Source organism: Mastacembelus armatus, chromosome 15 (genome assembly GCF_900324485.2).
Source record: "Mastacembelus armatus chromosome 15, fMasArm1.2, whole genome shotgun sequence".
NCBI classification, from domain to species: domain Eukaryota; kingdom Metazoa; phylum Chordata; class Actinopteri; order Synbranchiformes; family Mastacembelidae; genus Mastacembelus; species Mastacembelus armatus.
In genome coordinates this window covers 19,131,025-19,154,755 of record NC_046647.1, presented here as the reverse complement: position 1 = coordinate 19,154,755, position 23,731 = coordinate 19,131,025, and the positions used below count along the sequence as shown (strand labels likewise).

Below are 23,731 nucleotides of genomic sequence, written 5' to 3'. Positions count from 1 at the left end.
TGCTTTTGCATGCAACTATGTACGAGAATCACGGGTGCAGAGGACTGCGGGGAATGAGCATAACATCGATCAGTGTCCCTTACAAAAAAAAACCCCACAGCTGCAGGGACTGGTGCTGTGCATGCATATGGTAGACTTTGCTCACTATTCCAACGGGGAGCAGCCGCGGTGCATGCATGGTTACACTGCGACACAGGACGAGTCCATTCTTGCACTTCGTTGTATTGAAGTGTAGAATTACAGTCATTTTACAGCGGAGAGGAGAGAAAACCGGTCGGATGAGGTGAACGGGTTCAGGCCTTGGCTGGAGGAGCTGGTGTGACGTAGGAGTCCACCAACACAGACAGGCTGCTGTTTCTGCGCCTGCCAGGATCTCAATGTAGAGAAATGACCGCGAGTGACCTCAAAGGAGACACTGTATTTTAGCGCTACTCTCATGTTAATTTTACATAACATTAAAGCAAGAATGTACGCTAGATTTTAGTGTGGTATTTTATAGTAAAACCACCTTATATTAGGGGAGAGAGTACGGTCTAACGTTAGTTGATCGTTCGACTGTCTCACTAGCTTGAAACGGCTAGCATTAGCCAGCTAAGCTAAGGTTGTCATTGCTAGCCGACAGGCGTTTGCGATTTGTTTCCTGCAGATGCTAAGCTAACTGGGCTAGCTGCTGTCATGGATAAAGCCAAGTCAATGGTGGACAAGAAAGGAGCGCCGGTACCGGGACCCTTTCATGTCAACAACGGGCAGAGCCAGAGGGTATTTCACGGCCACGGCCACGTCGTCGTGGCCGCCAACGGCTGCAGCAGTAACGCTTTCAGCTCGAGCACCGGACCCAACTGCAGCAGCACGTTTGAGAGCGTGCATCACCTGCACCGTGGGGACGATGCAGAGTGCAACGGGTCTCCGGCGAAGAGGTGCAGGCTACGGAGGAGGACGGAGTCCGTGAGACGGAACAGACCCCGTAAGTGTCAACCGGCTTGGGGGAAAAGAGTGTGTTTTTCCGGGGGTGTGTTGTTTTACGTGAAACCGGGTGATGGCAACCCTCTGCTGTGCAACACCGGTCAGCCGCGGTTTACGCAACCACGTCGTGTTGTAATGACAGCGGCAGCCTCTGACATCCACCGTATATTCTCCTCTGTTAACTGCTAATTTAATTTCATGTGTACTTTATGTTTTGAACCATATCCCGGTTGTGCCAGTGCCATTGTTTTTGATCATTTAAGATTATTTTAACCTCGATTTTCTCGTTGGATCGACGAGCCTGCGGTCGCCAGGGAGACCTCTTTTGTTTTTATGAACCATCGGTTGCATTTGGTGCACTGTGATTGGTCAGTTCCCGGTGGTGAAAAAGCTCCTGATAAGTGGGTTTGCCTTGTCTCAGCCAATCAAAAGTTGCCTCTTGTCTTCAGAAGGCAGAGCGATTGTGCCGGGGCCACGCCCCTTATTTACCGACTATTTCCGAAGATGCGAGTTAAGATCATCCTAGAAAACTGGGTAGTTTTAGTGAAGAATGTAGAAAAGTCTCGTTTTCTTCGCTGTTATCAAGTCTCTTTAAATAACACTGACTTACGTCTTCTAAGATTTTTCCAAAAAGCTTGTTTAGTATTATTTTTTTGTATATAAACCAGTGAGCCGATATTCTGCCTCACTATGAAGCTTATAAGTGAAAAGAAACCTGGTAAGTATATTAAACATAGAAAGAATTTAATAATCTTTAAATTTCTTTATATTTTCTTACTTAAGTGAAGTCTAATTTATAATTTGGTGTGTATTGTTATAAAAGCCACCTCATCATTTTACTATGATTTATATATATTTATGCTTCCGTCATTCTTAATGAGAATGTTGCACATTTGAAATCTACTTTCTGGTCCTCATTTCCAAACATTAGGGTCACGAAGGAAACCACTTGTTTAGCTGCAAAGACTGATAGAGTAACTTGATGTTATTCTGAGACAATGACAATGATTTATCGAACCATCTGTTACATATATATATATATATATATATATATATATATATATATATGTGTGTGTGTGTAAATAAAAGTCCAGTGCATGAAACATGAAAAAAAGGTTTTAACTTGTTTCTCTCTGATTCCTATCCAGGTAGCCATCTTTGTTTTGATGCAGAAACTTGGGGAAACAAGTTAATATCTTTATTGTCATTAAGTTAACTAAATATTTTATCACCCAGGTGGTTACAGTAGTGTTTATGGTTTGTAGCAATATCTTCGGAACAAAGGTGAGCGTTTTTAATTGACCATGGTTTTTTCAAACTGTTTAACTTTAAAGCAGTGTTTACTTCTGTGATCGCAGTACATGTTAATGCAGGATGGGGCTAATTTGGAACAAGATTAAAGGACACAGAGTATACTCTTAAATGTATAAACATAACAGACTTGACCTTCTCAGGATGTGCTTTATCAGCTGTCATGTGTTTGCAGACAGCTGACAATTGTCCATGGCAGGGAATAGCAGGTTAGCATTAACAGCTCCTTTTCAGGGCTTTTCAGCCACATCCCCAGGGCTTGTTGAAGTTGACTGTGGCTGTCATTGTAAAACCTGTTCACATTTTGCAGTTGTTTGCAGAGTGGCCATCTGTAAAAAGTCTAGGGGCTTTAGTTAGTCAGTCAGCATTCTGTACTATCTGTCTATCTCTAATTGTGTTAAAGAGAAGATGGGAATATAAGCTTTTCTGCTTTTAAGGAAATTGTCATGCATATTAATCAGAAATTCAACATTATCTTTTATTGTCTCACTATGATCTTGTAGTGATAGTTGATGTTGAAATGCTGTTTGTTTTTTGTTTTTCTTTTGTTTTGTTTTTTTTGAAAACTTAGTATTTCATTTAGAAAAATACAAAGAAACCAAGTTAACACAATGGGATGAACATAGTTCAAACCTTTACTGCAAATTGAGACAGTACCATTTCTGTTTTTGTATCCCTAGAAGTCAGGCTAGATTTACACTGAAAAAGCCCTGCTTTAAACAGTGCAGGAGAGTGTTTGCAGTTTCATATACTGATGAGGCAATCGATGTCCTAATTTGTAATTTTCAGACAGGATTTTGCAACTCTGGATGGCCGCTCCAACTGAGCCCGGTTGTGCTGGAGATTTCTTCCGTTGAAGGGAGTTTTTCCTCTTCACTGTCACCAAATGCTTTCTGAATATGCTTGAATAAGATAGGATATCATATTATCTTTTGCAGTATTCACATAGCAAAGTGATCCAGCAGGAATACAGGCTTGACCAGCAGAGCTTTACCTGACAATGTCAAACTGCATTTGTATTTTTGCCATATGGGACAGTGTAGTTTTCAATGACTCTCCCTTAATTGGCCCCTGGGATGTCAATGCACTTTCCCCATTCGAACGAATAAATTAGAGGGGCTGCTTTTTTCATGCAGAGCAAATGTTGGTGTTAATGTGGCTTTAGCTTATTAAAGAACATGGGAGATGCATTTATTAACTTAAACATCGGTTACCTGTCTGGTTTAGCTATCAGTGCATTATTCTTTCAAATGAGAGAATATACAAAAGTAAGATAAAAAGAATTGCAACAAGCAAAAATGAGCTTTATTGGTGGCTAAGACATATTGACAGTTTATTAGACACCACTGTAGATATTAAGAGTCACCGCTGTAGTATGTTCTCTAAATTCTGTATCTGTCAGTGAGATGTCTAATTTGTAAGTTGAACTAAATTGATAAAAGTCAAAACACAAGAATATCATCATGGGGGAAACTCCACTGTGCATGTAACTGACATTCTTCTCATCTTGCATAGTATGGTCTCTAGTAGTGTGATTGTGGATGGACAAATTACTATAGGAGTGCGAACATCATTGTGCTATCAGAGCCTATACCTGAATTGGTCACAATTACATAATTAAGGTGACATCTCATCAGTAAAATCTGGAATGTCCGGTCAGCGCTCCTCTGCTTTATGGCTGAGTTATCCTTGGATGGAAGCCAGCCGTCCTGATAAATCCGGATAACCCTCTAAGCTTTTCTCCAGCGACTATTGACCCTGGAATGTTGTGCATGTTGTGGGATGTGATTTTTCACCTCTCAGGGTTTAGTGGTTTAGGATTTAGGTTACTTTAGTGTAACACTGTCTGCAGTGGTCCTTATATACACTGGAAGGCTTTTTCATTAACAAAAAATATACAATATTCAACACAGAGCATGTGTAGAAGTTTTGCAGTGAATGAAGTTCGTGCTTAGCTCATTGTAAATTATTAACGTGCACATGTATATAAGCTTTTGTATTATGACTTAGGTTGCCTGACATTGGTTTGTGGACATCCTTGGAGCTGTTTGTCTTATGATGTGGAGAGCAGTAAGCAGAATAGGTGGGTGGGCAATCAAGATAAGCTTGTCAGCCAGTCATATCTACTGTGAGGTATCTTAAAACTAAAATCAGCAAAATTATGTCTCTTTTCCATTACACAGTTTTAGCACTACTCAGCTCTACTTTACTCGACTCGTTTTGCTCATTTTCCATTACAATTGAGTACCACCTCAACGTGGGTGGGTCGTCATAGCACGTCATACGAAACTGCCAGCTGAGCAGGTACTAAAAAAGTACCTACTACCAGGTACTGTCCCCTAATGTAACATACCCAAAAAACCGAGTTGAGTTGTGTAGAGCTGAGCAGTGCAGAAAAGCTCCAATAGTAGACTGTATTATTGCCAGTATACAGTGTTTAGAGGGTTTTGCAACAGAGCTGCTCCCAACAAAACATACAGAAAACAGGAGTACAATTCAGATTTTATCACACCCCAACAACATCTTTATGTGGAATTGTCATCTGCCTCATAGATAGAAAAGAAGCATGTGTAAGCATATGTAAGCAAGAAGTATATGGCATGCTGTGTACAAGCACCAGTAGAAGTTTTACGCAGTTGTGGGCTGCAGCCAGTCTAAATAGCACTAATATGTTCAATTTGAAATAGGTTGATCTACAGACTTCAGTGTTTGGACTCAGTTCTTTTAGAAATGTTGTCTCAGTCAGTATTGTTTGATTCATTTATTGACTGAGTTACAAAGAATTTCACATTTTGTCACAGATAACAGGGTGTTTTAATGACAAAGTTATGGAAAAAGAACTTGGAATCCCTATAGGAAGACACTTCATAGTGAAACAAATGTTGAGACTAGCCTTTGGCTGCTGATACAGGATTGTATCAGTATCTGGTAAATCAAATTGAGGTCTATGGTGTAAAAAAATCTACCATTTCTGATTAGATTTACAATTTGATACCCTCTTGATTAAATAAGATGGTGCTCTTTTTTTATTTCATTAAGAGCTGTGGTGCACCCACTTTACAGCTGGTTTGAGACAATATTCACAGCTTGTTTAAATGTGTGTCCATTTAGTAATAGAATAACTAAAGATACAGGCTTTTCATAAATGTCTGTACAGGTTGAGTCATTGTTCTGCTATTGTCTTCCAGATGGATAGTACACAAGGTTTACTAATAGGTTTTAGTCAGGAACCTAGGGAGAGGGAGTTTGTTGTCAGAGGTCATGTCAATCAAGATTAGGGGATTTGTTCGATCTGATACACACCCGAAAACCCGCCGAAACCCCCCCTTTTATCTGAACCTGTGCACAATCCTATACCTGTCCTCATGTCCTTTCTCTTCATTCTGATGTGTTATTTTACCAGATGAAGTAAACCTGAAAGCAGTCAAGTGTTTTCTTTGTTTCGCAAAAGATAAAAATCTTATTCTTTAAAGCTCAGTGAATAACCTGCGGGTGTGGATTTGGTAACTGAGTTTCACATCAAGTCTTTAATATTGCAACAGGTAAATGCTGTTGTATTAGTGGTGGTAACTGCAATGTCGGTGTTAGTAGTAAGTTAGTAATTAACATAACTGTAAGTTGAATATATTTGATTTTGTACCACTGAAAAACAATTTGGTGTCATCACGTTTGGCTTAGGGAGTTGTGATGACAATTTTTACTATTTTACAAATGAACTATCGATTGATAGTGAGCAAATTAATTGAGGATATAAGTAAGAATTAGTTGCAGGCCTAATTTAGTTTAGAGTCACCATGGGGCCTGGAACAATGAATTGTTGTCATTTCATATGCTAAATCACTTACATGATCAAAGGGAGCAGATGCCAGTTCATTTTCTGTCAGATGACTAGTTGGTAAATTGTAAGTGGTCAACTGTAGCATCGCAAATTCTAAGAGATGTAGTAATAAAACCAGTAGTAGTGGAGAGGCTGACTGCGGTTGTACTGTGAGAGCAGCAGTAGTTGTAACCATGAAGACAGTAACAGATATTTCTGTGATGTTATGTTGAGTAATGAGTCTTTATTCATTATTTACTGTAAACGCACATTATTCCAGCTGCCCTCTCGCCTATCTTCTGTTTGGTCAAACAAGCATGTTACTCAAGTGCCATTCTGGTCCTATGCTCTGTATGCACACACAGATACCCACAGACACACGCACGCACGCCAAACCTCACTCTGGAACCTGAGAAACAACAGGAAACTTAATCGAAGTGGTTGCTGTCAAGGCCGAGTTGGAAAGTTAAACACTATGCATGGTGCAAAATAACAATCTTTATGAGGCCCTCCAAACTTTACAGTTCAAGTCACATTGTACCCACAGTGTATCTGCCATGTGGGCATGTGGTGTAAGGTGTGTTAGGCAAAGACCTTTCACCTACATGTACATAAATCACTCTTTAACCTGTCAGCCCTGCTTTTTGTCACACTAACCTTTGACCGGATGCTCTGAGTGTGATATGTGTTTGCTTTTTAAGTAGAAATACTGGAAAATGGACTTATGTGAGAACTTTACAACACAAATAGAAAAATGTGAAATGTTTGTGAAATTGATCATTTTCACTTCATTTATGGTACCCAGTTTTTTTTTTTTTTTTTTGTAGAAGATGTATATATAAATTTAGTCACAGCCTTCAGTGAATGTCCATGACATCTAATATCAGTAACAGTGAAATGATGAAGTTTGTTTTTCCACTCCACAAGAGAATGATCATGGAGAAATGCAATCAATAAATGTCAAGCCGAGTAATGCAAGAGCCTGACAAATTGCATTCAAAAGACAGCTGTTGTTCACACATTAGATTGGTTAAGTAATTGTCATTCAATAGGACTCAGCTGTGCAGGTTATACAAACAGGTTGAAACATCTTCTTTTCCTTTCGGCTGCTCCCTTCAGGGGTCGCCACAGCGAATCATCTGCCTGCATTCATCCCTATCCTCTGTATCCTCCTCACCCACAACCAACTATCCTCATGTCCTCCTTCACTACATCCAAGAACCTCCTCTTTGGTCCTCCTCTTTAAATGAAAAATGAAACTCAAACTCAGTCTTGACTGGTGACCTGTCCAGGGTGTACCCCTGCCTTCCACTGAAAGAGAGCTGGGATAGGCTCCAGCAGATCCCTGTGACCCTGGTTAAGGAATAAGTAGGTATAGAAAATGGATGGCTGGAAACTCAGTCTTTGTCCCCCACTTCAAAATGAACAACGTTCCACATGCTTTAGCCATGGCATAAAGAGCACTTGTAATTTCAGTTGTGCACAAACATTGCACAATATTTAAAGATTGACACTACAGCATATTCCTATAGGGAGAGTGGAGTACAGAAAAAACAGTGCAGTGCGTGGAGTTTACACTTCTTTATTATATGAAAATGCAAACACTCTTATTTATATAAGGTAATGTTCAAGCTGAACAAGACAATAAGCTTCTGGGGTGGAGAAACAGACAGACTGAGGATCAAACTCTCACACATGATTAGGATCCCACACGGAAGGGCAACTTCAGCTCAACACAATGAACTGATTGCCTCAGGAAGCTCTTCAGCATGTTTTACAGACAGTAGTCTGCCTTAGGGTAAACCATAAACAACTGAAAGATCATTTGAGTAGTGATGGACTGATACATTTCTCAGGGGAACGTACTGTGAAAGCTGCAACCTAATCACAGACAAGAAGCAGCATGTCCAACTGCAAAGAGGGACTTTTTTTTTTTTTAGATTACGAAACTAGTGAAATAATTTCACAAAAATAGCTGGAATTTGATCCAACAGCAGGATCAGCAGTCTGCTCTCCCTCTGGGAGAGGTACACTGTTGTCATACATAACCCCCTGTACTGTCAGTGACATATATTGCAATCATACTGTCTTGATAGCCAGCAGACTTAGGTTATATGTCTGAAACACGCTACACTGTCCTGTGTCAAATAAAGGAAAAAAAAACTCCCCACAACCCCTGGGAAGAAGAAAAAAATATCTTTTTCTGTAAAGTTTTTTTTTGTGGGGCTGCATTACAACAAATCTGTGTCAAGTTAACTTGGTAGCAAACTAATGCAAAACTGTAATTGACCCATTTAAAAATGAATTTTATCCATGCTTCTCAGTCCAGGTTTACAGAGGATAGTAGGTGAAAGGGAACTTAACAAAAAGTCATCCAAACAAAAAAGGAGGTGATGGGTGACTCCTGCTGAAGGTTACCGAACACCAGCTGCTGTAGAAGTGCAGCAGGTGTAGAGGGAATATGAGCAGGTTACAGGGGCTCGCCGTTACATAGTTGGTTTCACTTATTACTATAACTGACGCAATCCCAACAAAAACCGAGCTGTTTCTGACGGGTAATGCTTTATATTTACTTTCTGATGCTGCCAGTTTTGCCTTAAATTAACCACTGACAAAAAGAACAGCACAGTTGATGTTACATGATTTTTAACAGAGAGTGTGGTTGTCTAGGGTCAGTATTTTATCAGCCAAGATGCTGTCATAGTGTCATTTCATGTAGTGATTCACAATAAACACAGGCTGTTTTGTTTTAGTTCAGCCCAGCACCAGAATTTGTTTGCTATTCTTATATATGGCACCGCTGTCAGTTGTAGTTATTGTAAAACAACAGATTTTAAATGCTATCTCATTTGTTATTATTTAGAGCAGTAGTCTCCAACCCTGGCCCTTGAGAGCTACTGTCCTGCTTGTTTTCCAGATATCCCTACCCTACCCACTGCTGAGCAGGGTTGAAGACCACTGATTTAGAGAGACACATGCAAACACATGCACTACTAACACCTTTGAGAAGTTAAGAAAAGCATGAAATACATGTTTACATGAACTCACAGGCTCTCAGGCTGAAAGTGGACTGTTCTGCTCTGTCTTTTGTGAAGGCCCAAACAGGACCAGGATTGGTCAATAATAAAGTAGACCTTAAGGACCCACAGCAGTGGTTTTCTCATCTATCTGTGTTTAAACAGGTCTATTAAAATTAAAATAAATCTCCACACATCTCAGAGGGCAGTCAATCAACACAAAGGTCATCTATTTTCTGTGTTATGTCACAGTAAATTGAATATTTTTTTAGTTTGACTTTTGGGTAAGCAGTATGTCACATGTAAATACTTATAATAATAAGTAATCAAGTCATATAATATAATCGTATAATAATAATCAAGTAGATTAAGTCAGTGCTGTAACTCACCTGCAGATGTAGCTTGAGTAAAGAAACTTCCCTGAGCTTGTTCAACATGTCTTTTTCTACAATGTTCCCACACACTGTTCATTTTTCACCAGATTTATTGAATTACTATGAGAATCAGCTCTGCACTTTCCCTCATTGCTGAAGATTCAGATTCAATGCATTCTTTTGTTGAATGCTGCTGCTTTCCACAACAACAACCTTGCTCATGTGAACATGTGTTGTATTAAACAACAGGGATTTCATTGTTCCTGTCTATAGACACTCTGCTCAGCCTTCCTTATCTTTCCTTTCTCGCTTCTGCACTGTGCAACAGATACAACAAAATAAAACATTCATGTTTGAAAGACTAAAACAGGGCTGAGAGAGAGGCCTTCTTTAACCTGGCCTACATGCCTGCACTGTGTCACCATGACTGTTGTAAATAAACAAGACCTTGTGTTCAAACGTGTGCATCATCCACTTTGCTATTTGTTGATCTTCAGATCCATCAGGTGGCCTCTAAGAATAGCAGCACGTGCACAGCTCTCACAATATAAAACACTCTTCTGCCAAAAGTAAATAGATTTGAAGAGTGTATTTTTTTTTTGTAGTTTGTTCTATTTTCTCGAATTTTATTGTTAAATTCAGTTTTACATGTAATATATATAATTTGTATATTTTTAAACATTTTACAGCCATTTTGGATGCACTTTGCTAACTCACAAATGAACCAAAGTGACCCCAATGTTACACTACGTGATAACTTTTCAAGCAAACCAAATTACATTAACTAGTTTACAGGGAGCATTGTGTATTGTTGAAAGTAATATTAAGATTACAGCTGTATCTGTTTTGGGGTTTGAACCCCAGTCAGCCTGGAGCCTTTCTTTGTGGAGTTTCAGTGTACTCTCTGTGTCTGTGTCGATTTTTCTCGGGGTACTTTAGTGTCGTCCCACAGTCCAAACACGCACTAGTTTGGTCGATTGGTGACTCTTAAGTGCCTGTAGGTGTGTCAGCCCTGTGATCGGCTGGCGATCAGTCCAGGGTGTATCTGCTTTTCATCCAGGTCGACAGCGCACCCTCAAGTGGATAAGCGTCATAGATGATGGATGGATGGATGGATGTTTTTGTGTTTTTGTCTTGAGCAATAATGAAGAACCTAAAGATAATCATTTGACAGTGATGTAGCAGAAGTAAATCACATTGCAATCATGGGGAATATTTATTATTTTGTCTTGCAATTTACTAAACTAATCTTTTATTTAAGTAAAGTCTACATTTAATATAGTTTATTTATGGTGCATTAAAACATCTTGCAGTAGCAGTTCCCTCTCTTCTATGCTGGTAAAGCTACTGGAAACAAATTAAACTGATAGAGGGACGAGAAACAAATACAACTTGGGAACAGACATTGGAGAGTATGAGGAAGGAACAAAAGGAAAGAGAAAAACAGAGAATATGTAGTGAAAGGGGCAATGAGGGCAGGAAGACAAAGACGTTCTATGCAATATAGGCTGAGGGAGAAATCCGGAGGGTGAATTGTGAGCGAGAGACGGAGAGAAGAGGAGGTGATGGAGAGGAGGGTTGTCTGTTTCCATGGCGACGGTGGCTCTTGTTGAGCTGCGGTTATGTGTCTTTTTTTTTCTTGCTGTTTATGTTTTTCTTCTAGCTGGTTTTGTGCCAAACCCAATGTCCTACTTTACAAACTACCCCAATCAGAGTGCTCCAAACCCCTCTGTGCCGCAGTGTTTCCAGACATGCTGCTTTCAAACAGCTGAGACATGTAGGACACAAACTCACTAAATACCTGTTCAACCCATGTCAGCCCGGTTGAACCTGTTTGTATCACACAAATGTCACAGGACACTGAGTAGCTGTCACAGTTAGTGCAGACCAGCTATTTTTATTTTCATGTATTCTGCAGATACTTTTCTCATTTGTTTCTCTATTGAACATCAGCAAACAGCCTTTAAAATCTTTTTGTTTTTTTTATTTAAATAACTTGACAGCCTAAAACTAAAAGATATGCAGATGCAGTGTACTATTACATATATACATGCCTGTCATACATGTCTTTTTTTAGAGACTAGATCATTATCATTACATCAGTTTTATTTTCAGACCTGTTTAATCCTGGTTGGGTCACTGGGTGATATCCCATGATTAATCAGTTCATCTATAGATTAAAAAATGGATCTTTAACAGTTCTAATGTTAAATGAATCATTTAAACTTCCATTCATCTGCTGATTACAGCTTTTCTGATTTAAAATTTTATATAGTTTTAAATCATTTGAAAGTTCTTTTGATTGTGGACTAGACATTTCAAGGCCTCGCAAATCATAATCATTATTGATGTTTTCCTGATTTGTGACATCAATGACTCCTGACATCAATTCATTTAAAAAATAAGAGCAGTACATAGCTTGTAATATATAAAAGCCTAAAAGTATATCTGTTTTTTACGTAGGTTAATCTCTTGTCATTCATTTTTGCTTTTATCTTTTTGTAAACTAGGTAGTTTTCCCAGCCACACCATAATGGTAAGGTACCTCTTTAGAGCTAGAGTAGAGCAGCTACATCACACAGTACAATTAGAAACTGGTAAACTAATGTACACTCTCGGTTTTAGCCAGTCATTTAATCTGTAAATGAATTTCTGCCTTGACTAAAGTAAAAAAGTTTGAAAACGTACCTAAGTTATGAGGTTTAAATGTTCATTATTGGCATTATTTCTCCTTTTCCTCCCTAGCTTTCCCCTGGTTTGGTATGGATATCGGTGGCACCTTGGTTAAGCTGGTGTACTTTGAGCCAGTTGATATTACTGCAGAGGAAGAACAGGAAGAAGTGGAAAACCTCAAGTCCATTCGCCGCTACCTCACCTCAAATGTGGCCTATGGTATGTCTACACACACACACACACACACACACACACACAGTGGTCTTACTCAGACATTCCCATTTCTTAACTTGTGTACCTCAGATAGTAAAAATAAAGTTAAAGGCGCTTTACAAAAAAATACCAGGTTATATTTTACAGTGTGTGTGTGTGTGACTAATGTATTGCATAAGATTGCTCTAATTTTGTTTAGATGAACTGTCAGCACAGTTTTTAGTAGTATGTGTTTGTAGCTCCTAAAACAAGAACTGCTTTGGAGCAGAATCCCCTATTGTAAAAATCATTTCTCCAACTTTAAGGTAAAACGGGCGTCCGTGACGTCCACCTGGAGCTGAGGAACCTCACCATGTGTGGCAGGACGGGGAACCTGCATTTTATCCGCTTCCCAACACAGGCCATGCCACGGTTTATTCAAATGGGGCGTGACAAGAACTTCTCCAGCCTGCACACGACACTCTGCGCCACAGGAGGTGGGGCGTACAAGTTTGAGAACGACTTTCGAACAGTAAGTTAAAGGCCATGAAAAATATCTTGATTATTGTCGCGTCTAAAATGTCAACATTTGCAGCAATTGGTTGATCTTTGATGTAAAGTCTTTTTAAAGTAAGCATGCCAAACATTTGTCAGCTCCATCTTCTTAAACAAGATAATTCTTTGATTTTCTTGGTGTTACACTAAATTCAATATCTTTCAGGTTTGGACAGTTGGTTGGACAAAATAGACAGATTGATCACTTAACAGGCACTGATTTCTACCCATCCATCCATCCATCCATCCATTTTCTATACCCGCTTATTCCTTAACCAGGGTCACAGGGATCTGCTGAAGCCTATACTGATTTCTATTGGCCCATTAATTAAAGGAGAAAATAATGATATGAATGAATGTTGCAACAGTAGTTACTGCTAACTAGGCCAAGTCTTCCTGGATACATTTACAATACACCCAAATTGCATTTCTTACTGGTTATAAACCAGTTTGAGCAGAAATTTCTGCCTGCTTTGATGTTTTGCAGTAGATTGAATCTACCTTTTTTTGCATTTGATCTCTGCCTGTCTCACTGCCTGGTTACCTCAGTTCGTTGACCCTCTCTGCAGTGCAGTGGGATCAATGAACTCTCTGGGCACTGCAGCATGAACTGAGGTGAAACAAGAACTTGTGTACATTTGGGTCTTAAAGTACTTTAAAAAATATCTTAGTAAAAAAAGGATGTAATGATATTTACTTTGATAGTGTTCAGCAACTAAAACTGTGTCCTCTCATTATCTCATTTCATTTCATTTGTTAGTTGTGTTTCCTCCATTTGTGCTGCAGATGGCTGACCTGGAGCTGCTGAAGCTGGATGAGCTGGACTGCCTGATCCGGGGCCTGCTGTTTGTCGACAGGGTGGGCTTCAACGGACACCCAGAGTGCTACTATTTCCAGAACCCATCAGACACCCAGAGCTGCGTGAAAAAGCCCTGCAGTCTGGACAACCTCTTCCCTATGCTGCTGGTCAACATCGGCTCCGGGGTCTCCATCTTAGCTGTGTACTCTGAAAACAACTATAAACGGGTGACTGGGACCAGGTCAGTATCTAGTTATGTGTATTAAAAACAAATCCATGAGTTGCGATTTCTTTTTGTTTGACTGATCCATATTCATTCCTAAAATTCCCAAGATTGTTCTTACATTTTTTTTGCATTACAGTTTCTCAATAAACACGCACAAGCACAACAGAAATATGTACATATGGTTTGATCCATTTAAACAGATAATTACCCTGTAAAGAACTAATAGAATTACAGTTTTACAAAAGCCCATATTCTGTTATTTGTAAAAACCTGGTTGATTAAGATGAACAGAAAAAAAAGTTAATTACACAAAGAACTGAAACAGAGCCAGGTAAAAAGAGAGACATTTTCACTTCTCATGAACCTAAAACACAAGAACCTCAGAAACATAAGACCTTTGTTACATGAAAATCGATCTTAAGCCCTAACTCATATATTTGAACTGACATTGGTTTGCATGAATACATAAATGCTAAAAGTTAGTTGAATACTTTTCAGTAGATGTGGCCGCTAGCTAAACTAGAACCTGTCGTGTGAGTTCCAGTTGTTTTTTATGTGTTATCACCTTATCTGTATCTTGGTTATTATGGTGTAGAAGATTTTGTTTTTGAACATGAACATGAACACTTCACTTATTAAACTAGTCCAATTAACCACAGTTCAGTCAGAGTGTGTGTGTGTGTGTGTGTGTGTGAAGCTTCTATTTCCAGGAACAGAAACATTTTTCAATGTTGTGGGTGTAAACAATGAGGTGGGGGTTGGGTGTGTCGTCTTAAATGTGTGCTTTGTGCTGTAAGTTGTTAGTTTTCTTTTAAAGTTTGACTCACTTTGTGTAAATATCTCTCATCTATTTGTCTTATTTTACTAAATCATTAAGCTCCCACTTCTCGTGTTGAATTTGATCTGTTTCTTTTCCCACATCCACCCCCATGTTTATTTTCCAGTTTATTTACTTGACAGTTTACATTTAAAGCCCATATGTTGGTTGCTTATAAAGCTGCAGATACTGGGAATTAAAGCTCACTCAGAGGTTAAAGGTCAGCTTATTTATTTCCTAAACAGAATTATTGTGCCTCTTCAATGATGATGTGAATGACTGAAGCAAAAGGTGTTAGAAGGGGCTTGATAGTGTTTTATTGATAAGATATTATCGGAATACCTTTGAATCCCATATTTAATCATTTTGAAGTGTCTGACAATATCTTTTAATGAAAATTGTGCTGTTTATATTTCATTTCAACAAGTTGGTATAACGAGATTTAACTTAAGTCAAGAATCTAACCCTTTCTAATCATGCTAATAACATTTTAATTGTGATTTAGAGACCAGTTGACAGACAAATGTGACACTGACAGTAATAGAAACCATCAGTCTTAGACCACGAACATTCATCTGAGTTGAAAGGTTGTAGAACTTTCATTACACATTGTATTTTATCGCTGCTCTGTGAAATTCATTTACTCTGTCCAGCTTTCACCATGCGCTGTTTGCTCCTAACTAGGGGCTGCTAGCAGCTGCAGATGCTGAAGAAGATAAAGCTAAATCAAGACCTTCCCCATCCTCATCTCTGTCCTCCTTCTCTCCTTATTCCTCTAAATCTGTCACACCCTCTCCAACCCTGTTTTACCTTATTTCATTCTCTTTCACTTTCAGTCTGGGAGGTGGTACATTCCTGGGCCTCTGCTGTCTGCTTACGGGCTGTGAGACGTTTGAGGAAGCTTTGGAAATGGCCAGCAAGGGTGACTCTACCAATGTGGACAAACTGGTGAAAGACATCTATGGAGGAGATTATGAGCGGTTTGGCCTGCAGGGCTCTGCTGTGGCATCCAGGTGAGGTTGACAAGGGTTTGTCCACAACATTGCCACAGTTGACTTCAGACAAACACTTGACCTTCTAAATGATAAAATGAATTATTAATTAAACTAATTATTTGAAGTGGGTCAGTTTAGAATTTGATGAACAGGTGTAAAGCATTTTAACATTGATTAGATGGTGAGAACATGAATCCCCCATAAAGACTAAACAGGATTTTGTTTTTGTTTAGGCCCAGGGTCATTTCATATTTAGTTTGAATGTTTTGCTCCACAAAGGTAAAAAGTCATAACCCACATACCTGGCAATGGTGCATGAAATAAATGAGTAGCAAAGTATGGCACCTAATTACGAACTCACTGTCATACTCAGACCTTTGTGTGCTAATCTGCTTTAGCACATTAAACTGTGGCTTTGCCCTGTGAGCCCTGGGTAAAATGTCACACATACACACAAACAGCACTTGTTTACTGAAGAGTGTCATGACATTTTGGGAAACTTGTATTACATTTAAGAGTTCATCAAATAGAAAAGTAGACATGACAACAGTATGTGCCACACAAAATAAAATTTGTTTACATGTTGTGTTTGTTTTGTGTGTGTTGATATGTAAAATGATTTGTTTACATGTTGTGTTTGTTTATCAGTTTTGGTCACATGATGAGCAAAGAAAAGCGAGACAGCATTAGTAAGGAAGATCTGGCCAGAGCCACGTTGGTCACAATCACTAACAACATAGGATCCATTGCACGAATGTGTGCTGTGAATGAGGTACGTGCACACACAGAGTCACTATTGTCCATGACATATCTGAGTTGCAGTAATTTTCATATAATTAGCAGTGAGATAGAAGGTAATTTTGGCATTGTGGGTGCTCACTGGGACCATAGAAATATCGTGTGTCCAGAAAACACGGAACAACCAAACGTAGTTTGACTAAAATAAAGTAGAACATTAATGAAAAAGGGAGTGACTGCTAAAACTGGATGTGTGTTTTTTTTAGCATTAACCATATTTAAACTTCTTATTTCCTGGAGCGTCCAGAGTCTTTCTGTGTGCTGTGAGCTTCTTTACAGTGTTGCCTTGTGGCATGGCAATCAAGCAGCATTGTACAGGGCTATCACTGCACACAGAGCTGCAGCAGACATACACACATGTCCACCAATCAAAGGGCTGATGGAATTAACCAACCTGTCCAGTTTTGATTTTAGTGATCTAAAATGTTAATATAAGAAAGCACTTGTGCTTAAATGAGTTTGGGGTTAAAATGCAGACATTAAAACCCAGTAACCCAACACACCTGGTCTGTGATGAAGAAACTGAGCCAAATCTGACCTTTTAACAACTTCAAAATACAGTGTTAGTATTTTTGCTGTGGACAGGGAGCCCCCATCCTATCAGGTGTGGATGATCAGAGATGTGTTTGCCCATTATAGGCACATCAGTGTACTGACCTTTACACACACATACACCAACTGAGTTTACAGTCAAAATTATGATATAAAAATTACACAATGCAGTTTACAGCATGTACCTTCGATCTCTCTTTACTGTCACTGTTTCAACTTCCTCCAGTCAAACAGTCATTTACCAAACAGCAGACATTTTATTTCACTATAATATTTTTCTCACAGCTGATGTAAAACTAGAGGTGAAATAGAAATATTATTTTGTGAATGTAAAGCTTGCACTGTAACATTGTGTTTCTCATGCATTGTGTTTCTCACCATTTGCAGGCAGGCAGCAGGATTTGACGTATTTGTTTTACTAAAACATTTTTAGGATCATTCCAAGTTTTAGGATCATGTAGCAGTGTTTGCTTTGGGTTTACTGCAGTTTAAAGCATTTCAGTTTCTTGTGTAATACCAGACTTAATCATAATTTGTTTGTTAGCTGGTTTGTTTGAGTCAGCTGTTACACAGGGCAAAAGATTTCCTGGGAACCAGTTTGTCAGCTCTCTAGCACCCCCATGTGGTTTGGAAGAGGTGTAGCATTTTGCCTGCTCTTTATTATTTTTTTTTTATTTATTTAAAAGATTAATGAAGAGAATGGGATTCACGTTGGCCAATTTATGCTTTAATTAGAGGTGATAGTAGAGATATAACAGGAAATAAAGGGAGAGAAAAATTTACAATGAAGGTGATTATCAGGATCTTAACCCTTTTTTTTCCTTTCGAATAAGGATGATGATGTTGACATAATTACTCTATTGATTTCTCTTTTTTCTATCTCTGCATCAGAAAATCGAGCGGGTGGTGTTTGTTGGGAACTTCCTTCGTATCAACACAGTGTCTACAAAACTGCTAGCCTACGCCATGGACTTCTGGTCTAAAGGGCAACTCAGAGCCCTTTTCCTTGAACACGAGGTGAGAACTTGAGAACTTAATTTTAACCAACATTTAACTGAATCACACTTTGTCATAAATAACGTGCCACTTCAGTTAAATGCCATGACATGTGTATTATGAGTATAATCATGCGCTTGTCTTTTTGCTCCAGGGTTATTTTGGAGCTGTTGGGGCCCTGATGGAGCTGCTCAAGACAACTGAGGACCTGTGAAGTAAACTATGTGATGGCATCATCAACCCTTGACAAGACAACGACACCCCCACCCCAAAAAAGCTGTGATGTCATCAATTTTTGATGCTATGACGTCATCAACCTTTGACGCTGCTGAAAGGTCCCGTTGACAGAGGCCGCTTAAGGAACACTAAGAGAGAAACAGAAACTGACAAAAGCCATTTTAATAATTTAATTAACTCTTGTAAATAATGATAACCTCTTACATCCATTTCCCATATTTCCCACACAGAGTCCCCCTATCATAGAGGTTTTATATTGTGATCTTTAATTTATGGTTTCCTGTAATCAGCTGTCAATTCCTGTCATCAGCCCTGAGTCAGGAAGCACAGAGACAGAATATTTAGTTTTTTTGTTTGTCTTTTTTTGTGTGAATAGCTACTGTAGCATTACATCCTAGAGGCTGTCGTTCCCCGGGTGCCTATTTGTGCAACATTTGAGATGTCTGCACAGAAATAACATTACTCTACCGTCAGTAAACATTTTTAGGGACTTGAGGCAATTTCTTTTCTATGACCACAGAGAAATCATTTGACCTCCAATGCCTTCTGCCTTCCTCTGTCAGTGCAGATAGTTAGTGATGCTGTTTACACCATCAAGACGACAGCTATTGGTCACCCAGCTGCAAACTGGTCAGCAGTTGTGGCAGTAGCTAAGGGTTGGGAAGCATTTTGTTGTTACCTGTTTGTTGCACAAAAAGTTGCCCACTGTGCTACAGTCCTCTGAGGAGTGCACTGAAGCCAAACCCTGTCGAGATTCATAAAACACCTGCCTCCTTCAGCTCATGGGAAGCATGACTTCTTTTCTGTTGCTCCACTGCACATGGCCTTTCCTTTTTGTGTGTCCGTATGCCTATACGTAACCCATGTTAACAACACCACATTGCCATGCATTTATACCGTACCGAATCTGTTGCGCTTAGTGTTAGACAATGGGACCAAGAGAGTGTCTTCCAACAGATAGTGCTACAGCTGTGTGTGCATGGTTGACTAGTATTACCACAACTGTCTTCTGGACCCAGTTTGAGTCATGTGATTTGGGACATACTGTGGATGTTTTTGTTGTTTCCTGTCAGTCTCTAGGATTCCTGAGCCAAATGAGGGCCAGAGTCCTCATTCTTGCATATAAAAGGTCTAGTACCCTGATCTACTAGCAGCATGTGCACTAAACAACCTGTTTGTTCATATCCACACTAGCACATTTTTAAATGCGTATTTATTGAACACTTGAAAATGTTAGTGTGGATCTTTTAAATTTACTGAAGCCAAGAACTGCAATTGGAACATGGAAAGCCCTCTTTCTTTCCTTAGTTGCCTATAATTTTGTTTTGAGTGAAGTTCTTTTTAAAGGGATCTAAACTTGAGCTGCAATAATTTGGTTAAGTTGGAATTGTAAATTACCCACAACCCGTATCCGCTAGGCAAGGTTTGCTATATGCATGACAGTAACAGCTCTAAAGAGGCTTCATCAGTGAACTTTGTAGTCACTGTCAATAAATTATGGAATTATTATTATAGCTATTTCAGGTAAATATTGGTAGTGTGTAGGATCCTGTAACGTCATGGTAATGCACACTCCCCTACCTGGATTCTACACCCTTTCATCTGTTTATTGTCAAAGCAGCCAAACTCTGAAGCTGGATAGTGCAATTTGCACTGTCCATTTCTTTATATATTTATTACCACTGTCTGTATGCCTTTACTCTTCAGCAGAGGAACTGTGCTCTTTCCCTTTCTGGAATCACTGTATGTGTCATTCACTTCCATCTCTCACTTTTTGTACTTTATGTGAGTAATGGTTAAATACCTCCAAATCATTACTACCAACACTATTGGGTCAGTCTGTTTTCTGTGTTTCTGAGCCTGACACATAAGTGTTAGTTCAGTGCTGGGGAAGTCATAGTGATTTATTATTGTCACTCACAGGATAACAACAAGGATAACATCCTAATCAGCTAGTTGAATGGTATGCAAGTATTCTCAACTTAAAATCGACTGATTGTGGTTATCTCATAATGTACACATGGACTACACTTTGACCCCAACTAATAACATGTTTGCTGCTATGCAGTTGTCTTTTGTTTTTAGTTCATTTGTACAAAGATACATAGGGCAGTTGGATTATAGGCTAGTTTTTAGAAAGTTATTTTTACAAGCTGGTGTTTTTATCCACAATAATTCAAAATACACTAACATTTATAGTGTTTTGCTGTGAAATTAAATATGCATAATTTGAAATAACTGTTTGAAAATTATACATTGAATAGAATCAACATATGTGAGATTCCTTCTCTGAATAATCACATTTTTACAGATCAGATTCTCTGTAGTTCATACATACTAAACCCATAAAATAGTTTTTCTTAATCTACTGTGGATATACTACGTGTAACAGTCTTGATTGAATACCTATTGACTTAAATAATTCAAATGCTAACACTTATGCAAGTGTCCAGAGTAGAACTGTAGTGTTTTTTTGTTGTTGCTGTTTGCCTTGTTCCAACACATGTTTGGATGATAATAGTGGCCTTGGCTTGTCAGGTGCCACTTAGCTTTAAAATCAGGCTGGTGTTATTCCCTTGTGACACCCCGTCCTTTAATCCGAAACCCCTGAACGGTTGCCTTGACTGTGTTTTAGCCTGGTTACACCATGTTTGTGTGCTTCAGGTTCCTGTGTGATTTCACTTCATTTCTTACCTGCTGAACTTCACCTCACTGTTTTTGTAATGTGTGCATGCAGAAATGTTTTTATGTTCAGGTTTAGCTCTTGCATTCTTGTTTCTTTGTTTTTTTTTCTACCATTTTACTGAAACAGAAGATTCAATGCAGTTATTACATGCTCACAGTGTTCAGCTTTTACAACTCACCTCTTAGTCCCAAATTTGTCTTATTACAAAAACATTAGCCTCCACTACCCCTGCAGAGGTTTTGAGCATTATAGCAGATCATTAATCACGGAAAGTGGAATTTTTCATTTTCAGAATTTTCATTATGTTTTTGGACAAGAGTTTGTTTTGGGAACATTTTTTTAAAAGGCATGTTTAGTTTTTATCCTGCTTTTATGGCCAGTAATAATGTGAATTAATGACTTTTTTTCCACCTGATTTGAAAATAGTGTTGTGATTTTCTGTTTTTGGTTTCATTGTTCTTGGTTGGCACAAAAGAACCAGTATGATTGTTCTTAGACATTAGATCTCCGCTATCATGCTCTGTCAGGCTGGAAATTGCCACACATGCTTTCTGATTTGCAGCACTTGCATTATTGATTATTCTCACTGCAGGTTGTACCTTTTTTAAACACATATCATCACTATCCTGCAGTCCATTTTATCTTAAAATAGGCAAACATCAAAGCAGATGGAGCATTTTTTATGGAAGTCCAATCTGCTGCTTATCATTTCTCAGCCATGGTGTCTGTGTGTTCTTTATTGGAAATAGATAAGTCAAAACATACATTGGATGATACATGGTCTCTGCAGAATAAAGATGACACGTGTTTATGAAAAGTTGTATTAAAGTTAGTATTAAAGTATACCCGTATGATGTTATAACATTCAACATTCATACTTAATCTGCAGCTGTTCCAAACCAGTGTTAGACTGTCATAAAAATCATGTGACACATCAAATATGTGTATTTCTGGGCCTACAGTAACTCTTGTACTAATGTAATGCTGCACCTTCAGTTTTTTACTCCAAAACCAAATTAATGACACTTGCTGGAATTTAAACTTTATAAAGGTTTATGTTCTTTGCAACAACAGACATGAAACACATCATTTAAAGCGATATCTCATTTCAGTGGAGTGCAGTTGACCTATCTGTAAACTTTTTTAAAGTGTTTCAGTCATTTTTGTAACTATACTACAGATAAACAATGAAGGAACTAATTAAGTAAATTTGTAAGAAGCAATTTTTATGTTATCAGAAGTCAACAATGTGGGTGTTTGCTTTGATAACGATCTTAGTTGTGATTTTAGAGTTTGCGCTTTGAACCTGACTAAAACATTTGTCTGGGGTTTATTTCCCACTGGGACCATTTGCCCTCAGATCAGTATATATTTCTCAGTACTGTAAGAAGCTTTGAATTAAAGCATCCATTGAACAGCAAATGTTATGTCATTCATGGTAAGAATCTAACCAAGAGGCTATGCAGTAACTCATCCATCAATATTTTTGGCCCTTTCAGAAGTGTATCTCTTCCCTAAATCTCCAAGAGTTGACTTGTTTGTAAATGTTCTTTAAAACGTATATATGCAACTGTTGATTTTCCCCTTTGAGAAATCCTGCTTGAACCATGACGGAGAGCGTTTCTCCTCCTGACGTTTCTGTGTCCTGCTGACTTACTGTAGTTGATAACTATTTAATGTGGATGCTAACAACAGGTTGACTTAGACCAAATTATGCACCACAATGAGGCTAGAGTTCCTCAGCAGTATTACTTCAGGGTAGACGGTAACTGTAAACACCTTGTTGCTGTCAAACTCTATGTTGCATATTAGTCACTGTGACATAATGTTTGTTGTGACCTTTTACTTACCTAACGTTCTTCACCCCTTTTTGCTGAAGTTTTCACAATCTCCTCATTGGTTCTTAATCTGGTCAAACATCCTGTTGTGTGAACACATCCAGCCTTTGAACTGTCTTCTGGACTGCTTGACTGGCATTTTCACCCTTGTGTATTTTATTGTATAGAGATTTTGTAAATAATATTAATATGATATATTCTACACCAGCAATCTGTCTGTTGATTAAGTTGTTTCAACTGTTCAGGGTGAAGTATCCCAAACACGACTTGGCGTTTACTTTACAATCCTGCAGACAGAAGATGCATCAGGACAAACTCATTTTCTCTGCAGCATAATCACTTTTGCCAACAACTTTACTAAATCTGCGATAAGTATTATCACTTATAAGAGAGATTAAGAGATTTCTTTTTCTGATTGTCTAAAGTTATTTCATTTCTCAATTTCATATCATTAAAACTATTCCATTCAATATTTCCTGCACGTTGAAGTGTTTAACCCATTTAGATGCTGTAGCTCAACACAGTCCAAATGCCTGTTTTCTGTCTGCTGGATTTCAGCGCCAGATGTCTACCTGGGCACCTGTGTGATCTGTATCAGGGTGTGAAAGTTTTGGGAAGCCCTGTGCTGGTTGTTGGTGTCAGTTCTACTGCTGCTTTTAAATCTGGTTTGAAAAAAAAAGAAGAAAGGGTTACAAAGATAAAACAAAAAGGTGATAAAGTCTCCCTGCAATCTGTATGTAATCAAGTGAAGAAATGTTTTTTTCTAAAAAGGAATTAAACTAAAACTGGATGAGATGCGTATTCTGGGTGTTTTTACTCACCTGTTCATAGGGAGAGACATAAAATTGTCTCATCACTGATGATTCAAACACAGCAGAGGCTTAT

At 38.6% G+C, this 23,731-nt stretch overlaps 1 protein-coding gene across 2 annotated transcripts; it reads left to right on the top strand.

Moving 5' to 3' along the window:
- The first annotated feature begins 189 nt into the window (after positions 1-189).
- On the top strand, positions 190-23,525 carry pank1a (pantothenate kinase 1a). Of its 2 annotated transcripts, none has more exons than XM_026309562.1 (8): positions 190-964; positions 12,228-12,374; positions 12,674-12,879; positions 13,689-13,942; positions 15,581-15,757; positions 16,388-16,511; positions 17,981-18,106; positions 18,240-23,525. In XM_026309562.1, the coding sequence occupies exons 1-8, from the start codon at positions 676-678 to the stop codon at positions 18,297-18,299; spliced, it is 1,383 nt and encodes a 460-aa protein (XP_026165347.1). In that variant the 5' UTR covers positions 190-675; the 3' UTR covers positions 18,300-23,525. The 2 variants fall into 2 exon arrangements, with proteins under 2 accessions (XP_026165347.1, XP_026165348.1); XM_026309563.1 differs by lacking the exon at positions 190-964 and adding an exon at positions 1,486-1,681.
- The last annotated feature ends 206 nt before the right edge of the window (positions 23,526-23,731 follow it).

Coding starts and splice junctions, on each gene's coding strand:
- pank1a (XM_026309562.1), top strand. CDS start 676: ATGGATAAAGCCAAGTCAATGGTGGACAAGAAAGGAGCGCCGGTACCG. Junction 12,375..12,673: donor CACCTCAAATGTGGCCTATG/GTATGTCTACAC, acceptor TCCAACTTTAAG/GTAAAACGGGCGTCCGTGAC. Junction 12,880..13,688: donor TTGAGAACGACTTTCGAACA/GTAAGTTAAAGG, acceptor TTTGTGCTGCAG/ATGGCTGACCTGGAGCTGCT.